We start from the raw sequence: 25247 nt of genomic DNA, 5'->3' as shown, positions 1-25247 counted from the left end.
GCATAGGTAGCCTTAAAAAAGTTTTTAAAGACCATACACATTGTTCTGTATCTTGTATCTTTTCACTTACCAATATATCTTGGCAATTGTTCCATGTTAGAACATATAGCTCTACCTCATTGTTTCTACTGGCTGTTTGGTATTTATTTGTAAGGATGTACCATAAAGTTTTAATTACTATGTTCTTGATCAGCCTTTAGGATCTATGTCTTTGTTAAAACAAACAAACAAAAAACAATAGTATTGCAGTGAGCATCTTTTTATTTATACACACACACATATATAATGTGTATGGTTATCTGCAACATAAATTCCTATTTGTAACTCCTAGGGTATGTATATTTTTCATTTTGTTAGGGAAACATTTAAGGCCTTTAAAACTTTAAAGTAACTTCCATATTTTAAAATTATTTTAGGAGTTCCTACTGTGGCTCAATGGGTTCGATCCCTGGCCTTGCTCAGTGGGTTAAGGATCCAGTGTTGCTGTGAGATGTGGTGTAGGTCACAGACATGGCTCGGATCTGACATTGCTGTGGCTGTGATATAGGCTGGCAGCTGTAGTTCTCATTCGACCCCTAGCCTGGAAACTTCCGTATACTGCAGGTGTGGCCCTAAAAAGGCAAAAACAAAATTATTTTAGGAATCTTGTCTTATGTTAAGCGTTGTAAATGAAATCAGTCATTTTGGCAGGGCTCAAAAGACAAATGTTAATGTTTTGCCTTTTTGACCTAGAAATTCATCCAACTTGGTTTCATTTTAGCTTGTTGTGCTAATTAATTAAAGTCAGAGGTAATAACCTCAGTTCCTTTGAATGACTCCATATGGTTCTGTGATTGAAATCAAGTTACATATGGTGATTATCAACTTTGATATTTGACAAGTTTCCCAGTTCATACCTTTAATACATCATGTGCCTGTAAATCTGCTATATAGACACCCATCTGTAAATATGCCGTCTTATTTGTAACTTTACAGATAAGAATTCGGGATCCAAACCAGGGAGGTAAAGACATAACAGAGGAGATTATGTCTGGAGGTGGCAGCAGAAATCCTACTCCACCCATAGGGAGACCCACATCCACACCTACTCCTCCCCAGGTAAGAGAGAGTGTGCCATGGTGGATGATGGTGTGTATTTGTTCACTAACCTCTACTGAACTCTTCTTTTTTCTATAGCCACTTGACTGTACTTTCCATTTCCATCAGCTGTCTCATAGCCTCGAATATCTAAATGATATTTAAACAAACATGTTTCTCTTTATAAATTATTAACTTGCAAATTTTTACAGTTAATATTTTTCTGTATTGTCTTCATACTCAGAGCATAGCTGCTGCCACTTTTCCTAATGAACTATTATTGCATAGTACCAAAAGGAGCTGCATTCCTATGGAAACCCCATCATTAAATGAGTATTTTATGTTTTTAATATGAAGTCTTAGGAATGAAATGCTACTACATACTATGATAATGCTAACATTAAATTTGAGAATTTAAATGTTTTCACTGAACAATATTGTTTGAGATGATTGTCTATGCTATTCAGAGCATATTTAAATGTATTATAGATAGACCTCTTTTTAGGACTACATAAATGAGTTGCTTGAGTGGAGGGTATCTTTTCTAATTATTTACAAAGGTTATTAGTAAGTTCTGTCAAACAGCTTTTAGTTCCTGTTTGCAGAATGTGATTATCATGGTCTTTGAAGAGTTCACGTTCTTACTTTTGGACATCAAGACATTCTAGGAGGAGCTGGAGATTAGTAAAATATAATAGAGAATGAGCTTCTCCTCCCACCACCCCAATTTGACAGGGTTTTGATTTTATCATTGGGTTACTTTAAATTTTGTTAAACCACTCAAAGGTGATAAGTGATTTCAGATCTTCAGAATATCTGAAGTGAATGCCCAGCATATAAAGCAGATGTAACTGAGAGTTCCCTGGTAGCCTAGCGGTTAAGGATTTAGCATTGACACTGCTGTGGCTGGGGTTCAATCCCTGGCCCAGGATCCCGTTGGCACAGCATAAATAATAAATAAAACAGATATAACCAACCAAAGTTGTTAAGTATTAGGGAGCTACTTGCTTCTCCCTCTTGTAGCTGGATGGTGCTGTATTCCTCAGAGCCCAGTTTACGAACAAGTGATATAGATCATCATAGATCAGGCATTTCAGAATGATGGACTGTTTACTTGATTTTAGTAGTATAGGTTGAAAAAAAGTTCTTTAAAAAGTGAGATCACAAATGGATGTCTTAATTTTAGAGTCCTTGAGTATCTATGAATTTTGAATAAGCCTAGAACTTGAGACTGTGTAATGATGTGTTTCACTTGCAAATGATGTTGTTCTCTGGCTGTTATCTCAATCTTGCATCATCTGGCTAAGTACAGTTTATAACCACCTTGATATATGAGTGGTAAGATTATACTGATGATTGTTAATAGCACTTTTCATCGTTCTCTGTTATTTTCCTAGGGATACTCTAAATCTGGAATGATAAACAGACCTTAGGCTTAACCTTGTCCCTGTTTATGAACATGTGACAAGAAACACTTAAACACATTTAAATTACCTACTTCCGTGCTCTGTTAGTAGGAGCATACTATAGCAAAAATTTAGGATTGGTTGATCAGGGCAACTCAAATTTGGTTTTTTTTTCCCACATTAATTAAAATATTGTTATTGTCAAACCATATAGTTGACAATCTTTTGTCGATTTGTGTTTAAATTCTCAACTTGAATATGTGTTTATGTCTTTTTGCATTTTAATCCTGTAGGATTGGTTTGTTTTCCTTCAATCTTACCAAGCTTGATCCCACTCATCTGGTTATCTCTTTGTCCTTAGTCCTAGGAATCCTTTTGCTCTTTATCTTTCCTCTGGGATCCCAGGCCTGAATGCAAGTGGAATGTACACTTCTAGCTGATAAAGCTATCAGTCAATAGTTATAATGTTAATAGTTCTTTTTTGAGGTGGGATGTAATCATGAAGAATCAGTTTATTTTATAGGTAGTTTGCATGTAAATCCCCACTTACCAATCCTCTGTCTTTCCAAATGGATGAAATTCATGGAGTGAACAAATAGCTTTTAACAGACATAGGCACTAGAATTATTTCATTTTCCTCTTGAGAAAAACAACAGCACAAGCATGTTGATGGCAACTGGCACTTGGCCTCACTTTTCAGAAATTCATGGAGAGTGGCATATAGAATAGGAGAGGATATTCCTGGTTAAGAGAAGCAGCTATGCCTAATTGTTATATTGTGTAAAAATGTTGATCTAGTGTTTCAGGAGAAGCTAAAAAATCTCTATTCATATAAAAAATCAGCAAGGTTTAAATTGCAACTAATTTTTCTAATAAATAACATTATGCTTGCCAAATAAAACCTGTTTAGTCTAAAATCTACTAGTTTGCAGCTTTGGCCTAATTCTAAATAGATTCTAAACCACATTCTGGTTAGTGAGTAAGACTGTGGATGAGACAATCCTTTTCAGAATTTATGACTGAAAAGTAAATACTGTATTGCTTTTGGCCTTACAGAGTACCTGCTTTCAGTCACAGTTGCATGTGCTGTGAATATAGCAAAGCTCTTTCCTTATCATGAGGTCACCCCAGTCTCTTTAAGGGAGACAGAAGGCACTTGAATATATGATTAATCCTACTGTGAAGAGCGTACAGAGAATTAATAAAACACAGAGGAGACCAAGTGGGTCAGAGTTATAGCACAGACTTGAATGTGTTGGATCGCAAAAACCTGTTAATGGTGGTACGAGTGAAATAGTAAGAGGGAAAGGTTTAAAGCTTTGGCTTTGAATCAGATATACTTGGTTTCAAGTCCCAGTTCCACAACTTAATTTGTACTTTAGCCAAACTACTTAATCTTCTGGAACCTTAGCTTAAAAAGTGAGGAAAATAAAACATCATATAGAGTAATTATAGGTATTAAATGAAATAAATACTTAAAATTGCTTAAGCTTGGGAAATAATGAGCATTCAATAAATATTACCTGTTATTAGTATTATTGTTATTACAGGAGGCACAGAGACTGACTGGAAGTGTCTCAAAGGCTTCACAGCAGAGATTCCACTTGGTCTGAGTTCCCAGATTGGTATTCACAAAATGGAAAGAGAAAATATTGCAGGCAGAATGCCAGCATATGCAAAAAAAAAAAAAAAAAAAAGGCTTATGGAGATGGGAGATCAAGTGAAGGGTGACTATTGTCATTTTAAGTCAGTTAAAGGAGAGGAGGCCAGTTAGGGAAGTATTCAGCAGTTAGTTACTACTTAAATAAAGTTTACAAAAGGGTGACCATATAATTTGTCATCTAAATTGGGGCAGTTTTTGAAACGAATGGGGGTGCCGTTAACCATTTTGCTGTGACAACCAGGCCTAAACCAATACCGTCCAGGTAAACACACTGCATGGTTCCCATAAGTGTTAGCGAGAGGGAGAATCAGAAGTGATTCTTCAAGCTTAGGGACTGAGCTTTTTAGTAAAATGTAACATGGAGTTTACTTGGGTCATTTGAAAAGGGGGGGTGATGAGTTTGATTTTGGCAAGCAAGCAAGCTAAGAGGAGTTAACTAGAGAAACTGTGTTGGAGGAGGAGAATGAAGAGAAGAAACAGTTTTTTGCTCCTGTTCTTTTGTCCTGAAGATTATATTGAATTTAAAATTGTCCTAAGTTTCAAAATGATCTGTGGAATAATTCCTTGAGATTTTTGCATCTCAAATATATAAAAAATATATACATACATGTATACATGTGCCCATTCAGATGATTACGGTACGAGGACAGAGGTGCAGGGGTGGGCATCATCCATTACTAGAATGCTTGATGCTGGTCTCCAGTCTTGTCACTTAGCTTTATGACCTTGGCTCAGAATGTTACTAAGCCCTTTAAACCTCTATTTTTTCATCTCTATAATGAGGGATTATAATAAGTAAGCTCAGTGTTCTCTTGTAGTTCTTAAATATTAAAGTGGGAAAGAAGGGAACATTTTTGTTACTTTCCCTCAGCAACAAAATCCCTCAGCTATATCTCTGTTGTTGATAGCAGTGAAGCACAGGGAACAATTTCATATTAAGAAATGTGCTAGCTCCCTGAAAGTCATCATGGGACTCTGTAGGGTAAAAATAAATACAGAATGTTGTATAGTTCCCTGTTGTGTAGGTTCTGTATCCACAGATTCAAATAACCACAGATCAAAACTATTCAGAAAGTGAAGTTCTCGTTGTGGCACAGCAGAAACGAATCTGACTAGTATCTGTGAGGATGCAGGTTCTATCCCTGGCCTCACTCAGTGGGTTAAGGATCCGGTGTTGCCATGAGCCGTGGCGTAGGTTGCAGGCGCAGCTTGGATCTGGCCTTGCTGTGGCCTTGGTGTAGGCTGGCAGTTGTAGGTCCATTTCCACCCCTAGCCTGGGAACCTCCAAATGTCTCGGGTGTGGTCCTAAAAGTCCAAAACAATTCAGAAAGAAAATTCCAGAAAGTTTCATAAAACAAAACATGAATTTGCCATGCACTGGCAACTATTCACATAGCATTTACATTTCATTAAGCAGTATAAGTAATAAAGAAATAATCTAAAGTACATGGGAGGTCATATGCAAATTTATGCGTATCCCTTCATAAAAGGGACTTAAATGTCTTGAGGATTTTGTTATCCACGGGCTGTCCTAGAATCAATCCCCTATGGATACTGAGGGACAGCTATATTGGCAAGGCTTCTAAAATTGTCTACTTCCAAAAGGGTGGTGAGTTAAAATCACTTAAAAATGTTAATGAACTATAGACTGTTCTTTCTCTTCCTACTCCCTCTTGTTCTTTTTTTCTGTTTTAAGAACTACTCTTTATAATGAAATATTGTTACAGCTTGGGAAAGAATCTTATATACCACAGAGTGCAGGTGCAGATAAATGGTTATTGATTGGAGTTCTCTTGTGGCACAGTGGGTTAAGGATCTGGGGGCATCACTGCAGTGGCTTGGGTCGCTGCTGTAGCATGGGTTCAAGCCCTGTCCCCAAAATGTCCACATGTTGTGGGCCTGGCCGAAAAAATAATTAACAACAACTTAAAAAAGATTATTGATTGTTGGCACATATTAGGGAAAATATAGCTGCCTGTCTTTTGGGAAAATTAGAAAAATTGGGAGGTTTATTCAGTCTTCTGAAGAGCTTCTTATAAACTTGATACCTAGAAATGATCTGGCCATTTGTTAAGTAGTTCATTTCATAGTCTTAGCAATAATAGTTAATTAAAGTTAGGTTCTAAAGCTTAGGTAATAATATTCATTTTATAAGTAATATATACAGTAAGTAGGTAAGTTCCTACATAAAGAATTTGGAGATACTCTATATAATGTAAACAAATCCAGCCTTAATTTTTAAAATGTCATTTTATCATCTCAGTAGTAGGCACTGATGAAGTAATACCATTCTCTATCTTGAAGCATATAGGAGTTTTTAATTATGTCTGCAATAAAGATAGTGGTTTTTGAATTAAATCACATCATTCTTCATCTTTAATGAAATAATTTCTCATTAGTACCCTCCTTGGACTTAAAAATGGTACTTTTAAGTGATATGGAATGCCTATGGACTTTAAATAAATACCTAAGCTGGGGTGGGTTCTCTTAGGCGTTTTATTTTTTCTATTTTTTTTTTTTAATTTTTAAATTTTTTTGCCTTTTGTCTTTTTAGGGCCACACCCACAGCATATGGAGGTTCCCAGGCTAGGGGTCAAATCGGAGCTGTGGCCTCTGGCCTATGCCACAGCCGCAGTAGCGCAGGGTCCAAGCTGCATCTGCAACCTACTCCACAGCTCACAGCAATGCTGATTCCTTAATCCACTAAGCAAGGCCAGGGTTGAACCTGCATCCTCATGGATACTAGTTGGGTTCATTAACCACTGAACCATGATGAGAACTCCTTTTAGGGGTTTTAAATGAAATGTTACGGTGAACAGAGACTTTCACTGGCAGAAGTCTCCCCATTGTTTAAAATGAATTTAGATGGTTAGAGGGTCCTACTTAGAGTTCTAGATCAGGGTTGTTGATTTCATCAGATCTGTCTTCCACAGGGTTTTGTAAAAATGTCCTGAATTTTTATAAAACCAAGAATCTCCAGCTTCAATGCCTGTAGGAATTTTCTAAAGCAAGAAAACAAAATTTGACTTAAGGCCACTTTTTGAGATACAGTGAAGCAAGTCGTTTTAAGTCTTTTGGGCATCCCAGTTAAAGATGGACTTGTGAGAAACATTAATAACACTAAATTTTATTTTATTTTAATTGATTCTTCATTAAATCTTCACCAAATTTTGTGAAAGCTTTTATTTTAGTGATATGACTTTAGATATAGTAAATCTGAATCCTAATTAAAAGAAAACATGCCTTGAATTTTTTACATGTATAGCAAAATTCCAATCCCTTGCTGCCTACTGCCAGTCAGACTTTGAACAATGCTATTGCATGTCATAATCATCTAGTAACTATGATGTTTATAGTTGTAGGTGATCACAAGAAGTGTTGAAGATATTTCAAAAAACTATCAGATTCAGTCTTTTGTCCCTTATTAAAAACGTATTTTCAAAATTTAAAATGACTTCAGTTTTGTATGTATAAACATTGTAAATCTTCACTGGAAAAGAATAGCAAAGGAGGAGATTGTAGTAGCCCTTGGTCTTGTTAACTCTTTACTAACCATGTTAACTTGTTGGCGCATATACTTTAAGACATCTTTTGGAGCGGGGGTGGGGGGGTCCATAAGTGTAATTGAATATATTTGGCTTCATTCATGCCACTTTGTAAGTACCATGTTTTCAATGATCATGCAGAAATATTCATGTTGAATATAGGTATTATAAATTTTAATGACTACATGATAATTTCTTTGTTTGGATATACCCTACTTTATTTAATTGATGCATACTCCTCATCTTTCATATTTGTCACTGATAGTAACAATGCTGTGATGAACATCTTTGTTTACTTAATTTGGGGTTATGGTGTTGTTATCTACTTTCCAGAAATGTACCAGTTAATCTCCCAACAGTAGTATAAGATAATACCTTTCCTTACATTATTGCTTATTTGATAGACTTAAAAATAGTATCTCCTTTAATTTTTACCTATTGACTTCTGGAGTTAAAATTTTTTGATGTTCACTGGTTGTTTGTGTGTGTATGAACTATCTGTTTATGTGTATTGTACACGTTTCTTTTGGGGTGATGGTTTTTCTCTGAATTACAAGCATTCTTTAAATGTTAAAGAAATCCCTTTACCATATGTAATTTTTTTTTCTAGTTTGATGACTGTGTTTTAACTTTGTTAATGATGCCTTCTGTTACATAAAAGTTTTAAAATTTTTATATTCACAGATTTCTGGTTTTATAAGCAAGTGATGATTTGGGGCTGAGACTTTGATTTTCCCACTTAATGTAATAAAGCTATTTCTAGTGTTTAGGTTTGATTATTTTACTTTTTATCTTTGATTGTATATATATCTTTGAGATATATATACAATGAGGTTTTGGTCCTACTTTTTTCCTTCTGTTTTCTTTTGTAACCAAATGGCTGATCTCTTTATTTCATTATTGACCTTGTTCTTCATTGCCTCTTTGTTTTTAGATGTCTTTTAAGTATATACTGAATTATCATATATACCTGGATCTATTTCTGAACCTTTATATTCCATTTGTCTGTTTTGTTTTATTTTATTTTATTTTATTTTGTCTTTTTAGGGCCACCCTTCCATATACTGCGAGTTCCTAGGCTAGGGGCCGAATTAGAGCTGCAGATGCCGGCCTATACCACAGCTACCGCAACGCAGGATCCAAACCATGTCTGCTACCTACACCATAACAATGCCAGATCCTTAACCCACTGAGCGAGGTCAGGGATCAAACCTGTGTCCTCATAGATAGTAGTCAGATTTGTTTCTGCTGAGCCACGATAGGAACTCCCTCCATTTATCTATTTTAATACTATTACTATACTACTTTATATACTCTGTTTTTAAAATACATCTTACTATTTTAGAGTGAATTTCCTCTAGAGTATTAAAAAGTGTTTTGCTGAGGTTTTGGGGGAGGGTTGTTGTTGCTGTTGTTTAGCCCTCCTACCCCCATTGGAACCTTAAAATCATTTCAAGTCCTCTAGTTTAGCCTGACAGCTTTTACCTTAAGTAGTGAATTTCCCTCATCATTCCTGACACCTTGGCAGTTTTCCCTTGCCTTCAAGAAAGAGGTTCTCTTTACTGCCAATGTATTTGTTTTATCAGGTTAATGTTTAAAGAAAAAAAAAAATGTTTTCATCATCTAATTGCCTTTAACCTGAGCATACATTCTACAGTTTGTTACACTGTTGTATCATTATATTATTATTATTTTACAAATTTATTTATTTAGTCTTTTTTTAGGGCCACACCCCTGGCGTAAGGAAGTTCCCTTGCTAGGGGTTGAATCAGAGCTGCCACTGCTGGCCTGTACCACAGCCACAGCAACGTGGAATCCAAGCTGTGTCTGTGACCTTTACCACAGGTAGCAGCAATACCCAATCCTTAACCCACTGAGCGAGGCCAGGGGTCAAACCCGCATCCTCATGGATTACTACTGAGCCACAACAGGAACTCTTACATTGTTCTGTTATTATTTTTCACCCTTTTGAGTCACATATTTAGGTCATCTATTTGTTTATAAAAGCACTGAGTTTATGAACCCCAAGTTAGTATTTCCTCAGGTGTTTCATGTGCTCCCCTGGGTTTACTTGTTTTCAGTTTGTTTTTATAAAAAGGTCTTTTTTTGTGCCTTTCTTCTTTTGTTCTCTTTTCTTGTGATTTGTTGACTATCTTTAGTGACAATGTTTGGATTCCTCTCCTGTGTGTATATCTACTATGGATTTTGGTTTGTGGTTACCATGAGGGTTTTGTAAAGCATTTGATATACATACATGATTGATTTGTTTAATTGTTCTTAGTTTCACATGCATTTTAAAAATCATGCATTTGTAATCTTTTCTCATGATTGCTATTTTTGTTATATTTTACATCTATTTTGTTATCCATTGACTGCTTATTGTAGATAAAGATGATTTTATTACTTTGTTTTTTAACCTCCCTACTAGCTTTATGTGTGGATGATAAATCTTTCCTCTATGTTTGCCTTTACCTGTGAACATTCTCATTTGATAATTTTACTATTTCTAGTTATGGCCTTTTTCGCCTAGAGAGAAGTTCCATTGACATTCCTTGTGGGAGAGGGGAAAGAAAAAAAACATTTGTTGTAAAGCTGATTTGGTGATGTTGTTTTAGCTTTTGCTTGTCTATATACCTTTTGTTTTCTCCATCAAATCTTAGTTGTGGGTTTTTCCCTTTCGTCATTTTGAATATATTGTGCTACTCCCTTCTGGCTGTAGTTTCTGCTGAAAAATTAGTTGATAGCCTTGAGGGTTCCCTTGCTTTTAATATTCTCCCCCACCTTTTTTTTTTTTTTTTTCATTGCACCCACAATGTATGGAAGTTCCCAGGCCAGGGATTGAATCAGCTGTGGCAACAATGGATCTTTTACCCCCTCTGCCACAGTAGGAACTCCTTCTCTCTATCTTTAATGTTTGTATTTTAATTACAGTATGTATTAGTGTGTTCCTCTTGGGTTAATCCTGTGTGGAACTCTGCACTTTCTGAACTTGAGTGACTATTACCTTTCCCAGGTTAAGAAAGTTTTCAGCTATTGCCCCTTAACATATATTCTCAGGCCCTTTATCTCTCTCTTCTCTTACGAACCCTGTAATACAAATATTAGTGCCCTGATGTTGTCCCAGAAGTCTCTTAAACTGTTCTCATTCCTTTTCATTCTTTTTTCTGTTCAGAAGGTCTTCCACCTTACTCACCCATTTCTTTGTATCTTTTAGTCTGCTCTTAATTCCTTCTAGTTTGTTTCCTATTTTAGTTATAGTATTCTTTATCTCTGGAATTCTTTATATTTTCTAATTCTTCAATAAAAAACATCTAACTTTTCACTCTTGGGATCCATTCTTCTCCTCAGTTCTTTTATCATCTTTATGATCATTACTTTGAACTTTTTCTCGTGTAAATTGCCCATCTCTGCTTCACTTAATTTTTCTTCTGGTGTTTTGTCTTGTTCCTTTTTCTGAAACATGTTCCTCTGCCACCTCATTTTGTCTCAGTTACTATTTGTATTCTTATGTAAGTGGTAAGTTGGTTACATTTCTCAACTTTGAAGAAGTTGGCTTCTCTAGGAAACATCCCGTGTATCCCAGCAGTGCACTCCCCTGTTGTCACCCAAGCTATATCCTCTAGGTATTCCCCCTGAGAGGGCCGTGTGGGTCTTTCTTTTGTGGCAGGCTGACTGTGTGGGTGGTCTCGTAGGCTTTTTGGCCCCTAACTTGGTTGATTGCCAGGCCTTGGCTCATATGGATGCTCCTAGCTCCTGTTTAGCAGTGCCTGGTCATGAGGCAGCTGGTTATAAGCCCTAGGGGACTTTGGGGCTAGCGCTTGCTCACTAGGGTGTGGGATCAGGGTCACAAAGATTCCAGAGCTCTTGCCCACACACCATCAGAAAAGCCAGGTCCTGGAGTTAGTGCCAGAGTACTAGCAGGCCAGCTGGTTTCGAAAGTCTCCCTGAAGGGCCCAGAGACCCCATAGCTTGTTTCAGATCATTGGGGATGGGGGGAGTGGATCCTGACATAGTTGAATATGGGTTCCAGGGTGTCCTGAAAGTTGCATTGGTCTGCTAGTGGACAAATCAAGGGCCCAGCTAGTCTCAGGGTAGAATCTGTGATACTCTTTGAGACCAGAGGGTAGGTCTGGCTGAGGATTCTGTCATATTACTTCTTTTGACCTGTGTTCCAGGGTGCCTGAGATTTTGTGTATACCCTTTATGAGTGAAGTCTCTATTGCCACCAGTCCTGTGGAGTTCCCAAAATTAAGCCGTGCTGACTTTCAAAACCAAATACTCTGGGGGCTCCTCTTACCAGTGCAGGACCCCTAGGCTGTTGTGCTTGATGTGAGGCTCAGAACTCTCACTCCTGAGGGAGAATCTCTGTGATATAATTATTCTCCAGTTTGTGGGTTACCCAGTCGGGGGTATGGGATTTGATTGTATTATGAGTCCATCCTCCTACCCATCTCCTTGTGTTTCCTTCTTTATGTCTTTAGTTGTAGATCTTTTCTCGTAGGTTCCAGCTTTTTTCATCAATGGTTGTTCTACAGATAGTTGTGATTTTGTTGTGAGCCACATGGGAAGTCCCAGATAGTTGTGATTTTGGTGTATTCATGAATGGAGTTGAGTTCAATAAGGGTCTCCGCTATCTTGGATGCTCTTGAGAAATGAATTTTAAATTGTTCAAAGAAGTATTTAAGGACAGTTTAAGATTTTGTTGCCTCTTTTACCTGTTGATAAATACTCTATTTAATAAAATGAATTCCTCCAGGGGGCCTTCATCTGTCATTTTCCCTTCAGGCCAATACTTGAGGTTTAATATATAAATCTTCAACAGTGTAGATTCTCAAGTAGAATTTATAAAGGAAATTCATTCCTTTGATACTATCAAGTATCTAATATCTTGCCATACTTTAAATAAGCTTCTTTAAGACTGTATTTGTAAAGCGAGAAGTGTTTTTCTGTCAACCAGAGCTTTGATTTTGAAAAATTTCACATGCGGAGGGGATTTAGTATTGACATAAATTATGAACTCTTGCAAAAAAGTGGTATTGCCACATCAACCCTTTTAACTTTGACTCCCTAAATATCTTCATTATTTTATGTTTTGATACTAATTTCCCTTCCAGACTGATTTTTAAAAAATTTTCACTCTTACCATTTGGGAAAGAAACGGAAGTGCAGTGATTTTGAAATTTCTTAAATATATTCTCAACAGGATAGATCATGTCACCTAAGAAGAGTTGGAATTAAAGGTTAGCTAAAATTTGAAAAGACTACCCTAACTTTAAATTAATTTGAAACAAGATTAAAGTATTGACTTTTTTTTTTTTGGTCTTTTTGTCTTTTAGGGCCACACCAGCAGCGTATGGAGGTTCCCAGGCTAGGGGTCGAATTGAAGCTATAGCTGCTGGCCCATGCCAGAGCCACAATAGTGCAGGATCTGAGCCGCTTCTGTGGCCTACACCACAGCTCATGGCAACACCAGGTCCTTAACCCACTGAGCGAGGCCAGCTTTCAAACCCGCATCCTCATGGTAGCTAGTCAGGTTCGTTAACCACTGAGCCACAACAGGAACTCCTAAAGTATTGACTTTTGTTGCATGTTTATATGTTAGCACTTTCTTGGTTCTGTCAGAGGCTTAGAGATTGTTAAAGCTGAAAGGCACTTTTAACAGAGGAGGAAACTGAGTACTTTCTTAGTATTTTGTGACTGTATAATTATAAACTGGTTGCTTGTATTTGTAACTGTGAGTTAACCAACAAGTTATTTGAAGTTTTTCTTATAAATCTTTATACATGAAATCTTCCTAGGGCTTTGTTATTTGAAAAATGTCTGTGTAGTTGTATGTTTAATATGACTGAAAGTATTTTAATCTTAGACTGAAATACTCTTTGATCTGTACAGATTTATAGGTATGGGTAGCCTTTCACCATCTTAAAAAATCTCACCTTAACCATATATGCCGTTTATTTTGGTGACCTATTTTCAGCAGTTACCTTTTTGGCTGTTTATTTCCCAGACAATTGGAGTCATTATATTTTCTTTCTTTCAGGTAAATGACAGAATTTACAGATCTTTCTTTTCTGAGATATGTGGATAACTATTTAATAAATGTTGAGTAACAAAGAGTCTTTCCTTTGTTCCAGAGCTGTTTTCAGCCGTAGACTAGAACTGAGTCGCTACAGTCGTCCCACAGGGGATTGACTCCAGGACCCCTGTAGATAACAGAATCTGCGCATGTTCAAGTCCCTTAAATATAATGGCTAATACAGTCGGCTTTACTTATCTGCAGGTCACACATCTGTGGGCAGAGGGTGACTGTTGCTTTTGAATTTTATTGATAGAATTTCCCCCCCACTAAGGATTCAGAGTAAAGTGTCATGGTAGTACTATCCATTTGGCAGTGATTTAAAGTGGAAACAGTAACTCTTCATTTTTTATTTATGGAAATATAATTTTAGTGGTCTTCATTTAGAAGTTATTGTGGAATGTGAGTACTTTCATGAATAGGTGAAATAATTCTATTTTCCCCATTCCTGTCTGTTGTTCTGTACATCATATGTAGTCTTATATAAATAGCATATTGTTCATTGCAAAAAGCATTGTTACTTAAATGACATGTAATAAATGATAGGTATTTAAATGGATCTATTTCATTTTATACTCCTACTCTATGTGAGACTTACAGACTTAAGACTATTTTTCATTCTTCCATTTTTATGTGGTCCTTTCTACCTCAGATCACTCCTACTTTAACTTTCCCCTCCCATACAAAAAAGGAAATCAGAGTTGTGCAAGGAGCTCTGCTCTGATAGTGCTGATAGAATTCAATGTGGGAGATTCAGTAGCTGTCAAAAAATGGACCTTAGATCTCCGAGGAGAGACACTGCTTTATTGTGTGGCTTTTGTGTAACCCTCAAATCCAGAACAAATTACCTACCTGGAATGTGATGTAGAATGAATGTTCTTGTTCTTTCTTGTGTGATTCTTGTTCCCTCTAAGTTGAACAATGGCTGCAATATTTTCAACCTTCTCTGGATTTTGATGGGCATTTTTGATTCCATATACTAGCTGAGCAAAAATTAGAGTTTCCTCTCAGCTCTGAAAAGCCAGATATTTTACTCAGATTTCTGACTCTGAAAAGGTATCATTCTTGACCCAGAATCTAAAGACATTTTAAGGTGAAAATTCCTTTAAAGACTGCAAGTTACATTTCACCTGTGTGGTTATATGAACAATATATATTGTTTTCTCATATCATTAACTGGTGTTGAAAACCCATCATGTTTTGTTTGTCCTGCCTTCAGCGGATGAGCTGTTTTGCTAGGTGGTTTATAAATGAAGTTGACCAACTCCTTTTGGTCTTAGGACTGGGAGGATGCTAAATTCCCTCTCAGATGTGACATCAGTTGTTCGGTTGAAAGTCTGTCCTTAGAAGGAACACTGGAGAATGCATTGTACTAATGATTGTTGTGCTGTCTTCTCTTGCTGTGGTTAATAGTAATTATCTCTTTTCCTTCCCCTTTCCTGCTGCCTCTTTTCCTTTTCTTCCTTGTCTTCCCGTGTACTTTTTGAATTTATTAAATTGGCCTATATATTTTTCCTTGCTTTCCTTTTTTTTTTTTTTTTTTTTTTTTTTTTTTTTAATTTTTGTGACCTCCTACCCTACTTTGTCTTCCCCACTTGCTTGGGTTCCATGTTGCTAGTTTTTATGTTCGCACGCTCATTATCACCCTTTTTTGTACTTCAAATCCCAGCAGCTGCCCAGCCAGGTCCCAGAGCACAGCCCTGTGGTTTATGGGACTGTGGAGAGCGCTCATCTTGCTGCCAGCGCCCCTGTCACTGCAGCCAGCGACCAGAAGCAAGGTTTGTGTATGACTGTTTTCCTCCCTCTTACCTTTAGTCCCTCTTTTCTAAAAAAAATTATTTACATTGCCCTCAGCATTTAAAAGTAAGAGTAAAACATCTGAGGATTATTCGGATATCCACTTTTAAATAAAACTTAGGGGTGGTAAATCAAAGTGTTCTACCTCGGAGTCCCATCATGGCACAGCGGAAACAAATCCGACTAGGAACCATAACATTTCGGATTCAATCCCTGGCCTCCTTGCTCAGTGGGTTGACCATCTGGCGTTGCCATGAGCTGTGGTGTAGATCGCAGACGCGGCTCGGATCCCGCGTTGCTGTGGCTCTGACATAGGCCGGCAGCTGTAGCTCCAATTTGACCCCTAGCCTGGGAATCTCCATATGCTGCAGGTGTGGCCTTAAAAAGCAAAAAATAAATAAATAAGTTAAAGTGTTCTACCACTATGAAATAAAGTAGGTATGATTAGTAAAAATTTTCTCTATGTTTTATTAATGCCTCACTGTCAGTGTATATTTATAGGTAAAATTTTTTCTTTTGAAATAAGGTTAGGGAGAATAAATTGATATATATATTACTTTATAAGAACAACAGTTTTATGTGTAAATTCAACATGTTCATGTGTATCTTACTATTTTTAAAAACATAAAATGTTTCTTCTTACAAGTTTGGCTTCTGTAGTCTCAGAGATAGTACTGAGTTCAAATCCTGGCCCTATCAAGGACCATTTGGTCTTGATGAGTTGTTATGCTGTGTATCTTAATTTCTTCATTTATAGAATGGAATGAAGAATACCTAATTCACAGGGATGTTGTGGGGACATGCCTAGCACTCAAAAAGCTCTTGGTAAATTATAGCCATTATTACCATGCAGGAATCATACTAAGGTCTCTACTGTTGACCTTAGTGCTAATGTTCGGTGAAGTAAGTGCTAAATGTTCGGTGAAATAAGTATACCTATTGCCTCTTGGAAACTTTAAGGGAAATCTCACACCAGAAAGCGGGATATCACAGTCTCTCTTTCCTGCCTAGTTGGGTTTAGGATGACCTTAGCTAACATTGGGAGAAATTCACTAGGCGTGGGGGTAGGGGAACAAATGACTTCGAGCATGCTTTTATAATGTTTCTGACTTAATTCTAAGAGTGAATAGAAATCACATGTGTTTTCTGTTTTATTCAAGTATTTATTCCTCCAGAGTACATTATATTCCATAGTTGATATATACAAATTATATTTTCTAAAAATTATTCTTTAAAAAGCATTGGGAATTGGTATGATCAAAGTGGAAGTATTTAGCATTGCTGTTTTCACTGGACTGCAAGTTAATTGCACTTAAAAACTTCTGTATCTGGTTTCACTGTTTCTTTAAGGCATACAAGATAATGTGATGTTCTTTCCCTCCCCATGAGTATCCAGGAACCTGCTAGATTTGTACAAAGACAAATCCTAAATTTTATTTGTTTTATGAACTAGTTTTAAACCACAAGATAGGTAACAGACCCTAAGCTGGCATGCTTCTTTAAAAGTTGCATTGTTAAATACTTTTTTCAGCAGTGTTCAGAGTTAGAGACTCGTACGTGCTTAAAGCTAAATTTTTAAATGTTAAAGCCATTCACCTTGCAGGAGTGCACTTCATAGGTTTTGTGGAAGACCACTTTCTACCACCCATGGTCAAGCACTTTTGAGTCAAAATTCAGAGTATTTTTCAATCTGAGTGGAGAATTTTCAAGGTATTCCCTTCACAACTTTACTTCATTACTTTTACATGGTTATAATCCTTTTGCTATTTAGAATTATGCTAAACATACTGAATAATTTCCAGGCAGAGAGGCCTTAACATATCCTTTATGCTTTTTTTATAGCTGGCCTGTGATACAAAGAATTCATAGTATGTCTTGATGATGATAGTTCTGACCTGCTAAGATTTTTAGATTTTTTTTTTTTTCTACACCTGCAGCTTGTGGAAGTTTCTGGGCCAGGGATTGAACCCAAGCCATAGCCGCAACTCAGGCCACTGCAGAGACTGCCAGACCTAACCAACTGCACCACAAGGGAATTCTTACGGTTTTTAGATTTGGAGACCACCTGCATCTTATCATATTTAGGCCTTAATTTATAGAAGGAGTTGTGCAGAATTCTTTGTTTCCTCTCAGTTTTTTGTGCTAGTGGAATAATAAAATCAACATTTCAGGAGTTCCCTGGTGGCTTAACTGGTTAGATGCAGCATTGTCACAGCTGTGGCTGGGGTCGCTGCTGTGATGTGGGATCGATCCCTGGCCTAGGAAACTTCCACATGCTGTGGCCATGGCCAAAAAAATCAGCATTTCAAATTGATGTTTGATATAGACATAGGTGAATTGTAAAATGTTTGACATTACCTTGATGAACAGAAAAACTTAATTTTAAATATATTTCATATACCTTACAGTAAGTAACTTTTTGGGATTTCTGTTGGCTTCCCCTAATACCAACTATTCTCCAGAAAACTCAGTAACTCTAATTTTCTATTTCTAGTTCTACCCATAGCTTGTTAATATATACAGTGTTTTCATAGTTTTCTTTTTTAACTAAATACATGTAATTCAAATAACATTAGAAAGGGTTCATCATTTTTCAGAGAATTTTTTTTTACAATTGAGAATTTTTTAAAAATTTCTTCTAGCTGTGGATTCATTTTGAATTTAAAGTAGGATACAATAATGCTTCATTTTCAAAGATTGTTAATAGTCCTCCCAGAAACAATAGATTCTGCATTCTGCAGTCAGATCGTTTTTTCTCTGTCAATGGAACTGTCATTACTATAGGATTTGTACTGGGTAACAGAGTCCGTGTTAGCCCCGAAGTCCCCCACTAGCTTGATTCACCAAAATACTTCTTTTTCTAGTAAGTCCTTTTTCCCTGCCTGAATTGGAAGAATTTAAGATTTGAAATCATTTTCAGGTTCTTGGCCTTAGTTGTTACATGACCTTGGACCTATGACTTAATCTCAGTTTCTGAATCTATAAAATAGGAACATAATAGTTTGGTGGTTGTCAGAGTTAAAAGACACTTAGCACATATTAGTAGTTGACCTATTTCTTAGCACATACTAAGTGCTTAATAAATGTTAGCTGCTATAATTAAACAGCTGGCTCTCTCAGTTTTGATATGAACAGCTGGAATGGTTGCATGGAGACCAAATTCCCAGACAAATATTCCATTTCCCATTTGTTTTGGTACTTTATAAAGACAGAGAGGACTTCAGTTTGATTTGTAGGGGAAAAAAACTGTTTAATGAATTAAAATCTTCAGTTGGTATTAATGGTATATTGACAAAGCTTAAAGATTGTTTGATGTTGTTTGAAAAAGTGCATTCATTATACTTAGAATATGATATGTATAATTACATACAAATAAAAGTTATTTGTGCCTTAGTCTTAGTGCTTTTTGAAAGCTCTCGATGTAGAGTAGGTACAGAAGAATAGTGTTCTTTACATTTCATACCAATGTAGCTCAGTTGGGCCTCTTTTGGAATTTAGAACAGGAGTATTCTCCGTCAAGTGAGACTGTCCCTCACATTGCAGGATACCTAGCATTTCTGATCTCTCCCCATTAAATGATAGTATGGTAACACCCTCTCAGTCTTGTGCAGTTCCTGACAAGCAGAAAGCACATATCTAGGAGATTGGTCCCACCACTCTATGAGAATAAAAGGAGGCAGTTTTCCTCCTCCTTAAAAATATAGCATTCATTATCTTTGTTACCAGTAGATTCATGCTCCACATACAGTTTTGTGCCCAACTTTTTAAAAAAAGTCTTTTATTATATAAACAACTTTCTATATCATTATGTATTCTTTTAAAAACCTATCTTATTGCATAATATACCATTATGTGCCCAGGCCATTATTTCTTTAATAAATCCCTCATTGTTAAACATTTGGTTTATTTTTCTTTTTTTGCTATTATAAATATTGTTGCCTTAAATATTCAGACTTCTTCCTTTGTTCACTCTTGCATGATTTTTTGGTCTTTTTAGGGCCGCACCTGCGGCACATGGAGGTTCCCAGGCTAGGGGTCTAATTGGAGCTATAGCTGCTGGCCTAGTCCAGAGCCACAGCAATGCCAGATCTGAGCTGCATCTGTGACCTACACCACAGCTCACAGCAACACCGGATCCTTAACTCACTGATCGAGACCAGGAATTGAACCCAAAACCTTATGGTTCCTAGTCGGATTCATTTCTGCTGCGCCATAATGGGAACTCCAGAAAAAATTCTTAAAGATGAAATTCCCACAAATTCCTAAAGATGGCCAAATGATATAAACATTTCAAATGCAATATATCAGATTTCAATCTATCATGGCACTGCAAAGCAGTCTTAATAGTAAAAATTCGTAAAGAAATAAAATCAATGTTTTTAGACCTTACTCTATTATACTTTTCAGCTTTGTATATTAAAACTTTAATGAATTAATTAAAGGACGTTTATTTCATTATAAGGAGCTCTTACAAATACTTTTTTTGTTGTTTCTAATTTTATTAATGTTAGATATTCTCAAGAGTTTATAAAAGTTTCATAGGGCTGCTTTTAAAACAATTTTTAGTATCAGAAATTTTACTTCCCAAAACTAATTGAATCAACATACCATTATTAGTTAATGAAATTTACTATTTTTTGCTGTTTAATGCATCTAATCATAAAGAGTGGTATTCTGATGTGCTTTCACAGTGGTGTTTTATAATCTAGGTGATTTATGTAGCTATTTCAATGAATTGGAAATTATTTTCATCAGGAATATTTTAATAAATACCTATTTATATGTCACATATATGGAATACATCTAATAGATGTATTTCTTTGAAATGTATTTGTCTTTTGCTCTGGCAACTTAGTCTGAGGTATTTGGCATTGATAACCTATTGACTTTATTTCTCCACTACATTAAGTAAGCAGAGTTTGATTTAAGAAACTCTGGGAGTTCCTGTTTTGGCTTAGTGGGTTATAAACCCGACTGGTATCCTAAGGATGCAGATTCGTTCCCTAGCTTTCTCGCTCAGTGGGTTAAGGATCCAGTGTTGCCTTGAGCTGTGTTACAGGTCTCAGACTTGGCTTGGATCCTGTGTTGCTGTGGCTGTGGCATAGGGCCAAGAGCTTGTAGCTCTGATTTAACCCCTAGCCTGGGAACTTACATATGATGCAGGTGTGGCCCTAAAAAAAAGAAAAGAGACATTGACCTCTAAGCCCATAAAATTAAAGTTAATTTTAAGATCAGTAAATGTAGTTGCAGTGAATTAATTAGCCCTTAAAAGCTTAATATTTACCATGTGTTATCTGATTAAAGAGCATGTCATCTTTAACAGACTTATTTAACTAAAATTTACTGTAAATACTCATTTTCACTGATGCATAAAGATTTCTGGCAAAGAGAGTAAAGTCCCTTTCAGCTTAGACTGTCTTTTAGCAGTGCTTAAAGTTTTCGTTTGCATTTGACGAACATACTCCTAAATATCTGTTTTTCCACTGGAGGGAAGGAAGTACAGTCTGGAAACAGGTCTAATTTCTCCTTTGGTTTCATCTTCACTAGGCATGAATCACATATCACTTTACCTGGAATTTTAAAATAGGGAAATTTTCGAAACATCATTCCTTTCATTTTTCTGGTACCTTTATTGTGATTATCAATTTATTTGTCTCACTCTTGCTCTCACACTTTGTCTTTCAATGTACAAACATCCATTTTATATATTCTCATAGATATAAAGCGTTTTTTTCGTTGAACTGGTTTATGTGACTATTAACTTTGGTTTCTCCTTAAGTATTTTTTTTTACAATTGAAGTTACAAAATAAAATACTATTTTATTCCTTAATATTATTTCTAGTCATATGCCTCTTTTAAGAAATGAAAGTTAAATTAATTTTTATTTTTTTTATTTTTTATTTATTTTTATTTATTTATTTTTTTTTGTCATTTCTTGGGCCACTCCTGCAGCATATGGGAGCTTCCCCGGCTAGGGGTCTAATTGGAGCTGTAGCTGCCAGCCTACGCCAGAGCCACAGCAACGCGGGATCCGAGCCACGTCTGCGACCTATACCACAGCTCACCGCAACGCTGAATCGTTAACCCACTGAGCAAGGGCAGGGATCGAACCCGGGACCTCATGGTTCCTAGTCGGATTCGTTAACCACTGTGCCACGATGGGAACTCCTCTAAATTAATTTTTAAGTGAATTTTTATGTTCAGGAACTGGATTTCACTGATAATAAATTTCATTGATAATAAATGACACCATGATAGTTTTTCTTTAAATAGTTTTTTATGCAAGTAATACATACTCTTTATAAAAATTTCCCCAAATGCAAGAATATATAGAATAAAAAATACTATCTGTCTCTTAACAGTTTAATTTCCAATTAACTGTCCTGTCCAGTCATTATAATTTATCCTTAGTAGAAAATTTTTCTACAGATGGAGGTCTCTACCTTAAAGAAAATCCCCACTCCATCCCAGAAATGGTTTAGCCTTGGTTTTAATGAGCTTTTGATGAATTAATTCCTTTTCTTACTTTAAAATAATCTTTATATGTATTGGAGGTTATGTAATAGTGCGTGTAATTAGGAAAGAAAATATGATCATGTTTTTAGAAAAGTAACATTTTGGTTTATCTTCTGCGCATGTTTTATAGTAAGCGATTAAAAGAATTGGCCCAAAATAATACAGTATAATCTCTGATCCAGTAATTCTTCCTAAAACTCTTCCTTTTTTTTTTTTTTTCTTCCCCAGAAGAGAAGCCCAAACCAGATCCAGTGTTAATGTCTCCCTCCCCAGTCCTCAGGCTCGCACTCAGTGGAGAGAAGAAAGAACGAGGAGGCCCGACCTCTGAGACTGCTGTGGTGGAATCCTTACCAGAGCTTCCGCTGCCGCCGTCACCCACCACTGTTTCTCCACTTGGCCGAAGTACAACTGCTTCCCCCAGCTCTGCTACTCTGAGTAGCCAGCCAATATTTACCACTGCTACAGATGACAAATGTGAACTCTCTTCCTCAACAGAAGACACAATTCCTACACCCAACCCCACATCTTGCACAGAAGCATCAGATCCTTCACCAACAGATGAAATCGATGATGATATATGCAAGACATCTTGTAGTATAGCACCTAGTGATCTTCCGCTGATTTCTAGTACTAACCTAATTAATGAAATGAACGGAGTTAGTGAAAAATTACCAGCCACAGAAAGCATCGTGGAAATAGTAAAACAGGAGGTGTTGCCATTGACTCTTGAATTGGAGATTCTGGAAAATCCCCCAGAAGAAGTGAAAGTGGAGTATGTCCCAACTCCCATCACCCCGTCCGCAGTTCCCTCCTTTTCTCCATCTCCTCCAACTCCTCCAGCTTCTCCTCCTCCCACACCAGTCATTGGTCCTGCTGCTGCCACTAATGTTAGTACTGCGAGTGTTCCCAGTGCAGTCCAGAGAGTCTTAGAAGAGGATGAGAGTGGAAGAACTTGCCTTAGTGAAGATGCAAAAGAGATTCAGAACAAAGCAGAAGTAGAAGCAGATGGGCAAACAGAAGAGATTGTGGATTCTCAGAATTTAGGTTCAAGAAAGAGCCCTGTCCCAGGTAAGCTATTCTGTCATTAATTATGTTACGCTTGCTGAACATGACAAAGAAGCAGTGTTTGAGTTGTTTTTTAATCGGCTACTTTCCTTGACTTCTAGAAACATCAAATGAATGCTGAAATTCCTAGTCTGATTCCTTCAGTGGTGTGTTTATGTTTTAGTGCATCCTGCAAAGAGTTAACTCCTAGTCTAAAAATGCAAATGAAATTTCAAATATACAAAATGCCTCCAAAGTATATGTCACTGTACATGTGTTTTTTTGTTTTTTGGGGTTTTTTGCCTTATTCATATGAATCAGTTCTTAAGAGGTTGATTTTGTTGCATTGGGGCTAGAAACCAATCAAAACCAGCAGCCTATAGTCCCTAAATTTTAAAGCCTAGTCAATCCTAAACTTAAAAGAAATTCGTGTATGCAAGACCTCTTCTTTAATTTTGGATTAAAGGAAAATAGCAATCAGAATGTCAATTTTTATAACTATTTCTGAAAAAAAGTTCCCTCTTCTATTGTCGTACAGATAAGTTTAATGCTCTTCTACTTTTTATTTTTAAATTTCATCTTTCCTGTGATACTAATTTTATCTTTATTACTTTATCATGAATATTGTCCAGTATTCCGAATTCAAAATTATTTGGGTTTTTTTTGTTTGTTTGTTTGTTTGTTTTGTCTTTTTGCTATTTCTTTGGGCCGCTCCCACGGCATATGGAGGTTCCCAGGCTAGGGGTCTAATCAGAGCTGTAGCCACTGGCCTACGCCAGAGCCACAGCAACGCAGGATCCGAGCCGCGTCTGCAACCTACACCACAGCTCATGGCAACGCCGGATCCTTAATCCACTGAGCAAGGCCAGGGATTGAACCAGCAACCTCATGGTTCCTAGTCGGATTCGTTAACCACTGCGCCACGACGGGAACTCCCAAAATTATTTGTTTTTAATGTAGCATCACCTACAATTTTGGATTTAACCATTAGGTTTTTATAACTTGAATCAAAAGTTATCTGAGGCTTATTGCTGTTCTTGAAGTCAGTAGCCCGTAAGAATATGGCCCATCTTGGGAGTTGCAGCTCAGCAGAAACAAATCTGACTAGTATCCATGAGGATGCACGTTCGATCCATGGCCTCACTCACTCAGTGGGTTAAGGATCTGGTGTTACTGTGGCTCTGGCATAGGCCAGCGGCTACAGCTCCGATTCAACCCCTAGCCTGGCAATCTCCATATGCCGCGGGTGCAGCCCTAAAAAGACATTAAAAAAAGCATAGCCCATCTTCTGAAACATGGTCCTGCACTGTATAATTTGCTCTCTGTGTACCTGTCAAGTTAAGTTAAACAATTTGATGAGTGCTTCCCAGCAGTTAATCTACGTATGTATTAGGGACCACATATGTTTATGTTATGTGTTATGGTCACCCACACCTTCAGTACATATTGCCTATTCTGACCTATCTAATACGAAGACTTCATACATCAAAAACCTGATCCCTACTTTTAAGACGTGGCTTTCCCACCCAGCTCAGTTCTGGAGGCAGTTTGCTGATGAAGAGCTATCTGTGGGAGGTGTGTGGTTCCTTGGAACTCTAGAGCATGTAGTTCCACAGTGACCCAGAGCAGAAAAGCAAACAATGCAAGGCATTTGGTACTGGGAGAAATTTATTATAAATGTTTGTAAATCATCTGTTACCTCAATAGACTGGCCTTCATAAGCATCAATATTCACAGTGTCCATCACTGTTTTAGGAACCTTCTTCTTTGGCGGAGCAATGACCTGGAGCTTTTTTATAACTGTTTGAAAAAACAGTCTTGGTTTTGATGTGGCTGCACATGAATGCCCCCTCAAAGAACATTTGTTATTAGAGAACAGTAATTTGTTTGACCCTTCATTTTTTCCCTTCATTTGTGTTCCTGTGAGTTGTCATTCAACAGCTAGTGTTGAAATTCCAAAAATAGGAGAAGCTATTGAAGACAGATGTTTCAAAAACATCAAGTAGAAAAACAAAGCAGACATAGAGAATACAAGTCAAAGATACCTCAAAATTAAAATAAATGTAAAGCAAAATTCTGCACTAAGGCCCTACTTCCTCTCATCCCTGGCATTCATTCATTC

At 36.8% G+C, this 25247-nt stretch overlaps 1 protein-coding gene across 50 annotated transcripts in view; it reads left to right on the top strand.

Annotated features, from left to right (window-relative positions):
- EIF4G3 (eukaryotic translation initiation factor 4 gamma 3) overlaps positions 1 to 25247 on the top strand; it is a 356484-nt gene that overhangs the window by 205968 nt on the left and 125269 nt on the right. For 19 of the 50 annotated variants that reach the window (XM_084963219.1, XM_021097668.2, XM_084963217.1 and 16 more), the window contains 3 exons: positions 976 to 1098; positions 15437 to 15545; positions 22310 to 23149. In XM_084963219.1, the coding sequence (XP_084819345.1) occupies positions 976 to 1098; positions 15437 to 15545; positions 22310 to 23149 (1072 nt within the window). Of the gene's footprint in view, positions 1 to 975; positions 1099 to 15385; positions 15546 to 22309; positions 23150 to 25247 lie in introns of all 50 variants that reach the window. The other 31 variants (XM_084963220.1, XM_021097672.2, XM_084963216.1 and 28 more) reach the window with 2 other exon arrangements.

The sequence above is a fragment of the Sus scrofa genome, chromosome 6, assembly GCF_054392235.1.
Source record: "Sus scrofa isolate SSC_HxYL_T2T_F1_AM1 chromosome 6, Sscrofa_HxYL_maternal_Yorkshire_Landrace_v2.0, whole genome shotgun sequence".
Lineage (NCBI taxonomy): Eukaryota > Metazoa > Chordata > Mammalia > Artiodactyla > Suidae > Sus > Sus scrofa.
The sequence above is the reverse complement of the archived record's forward strand: the minus strand, read 5'-3'. Positions and strand labels throughout refer to the sequence as shown.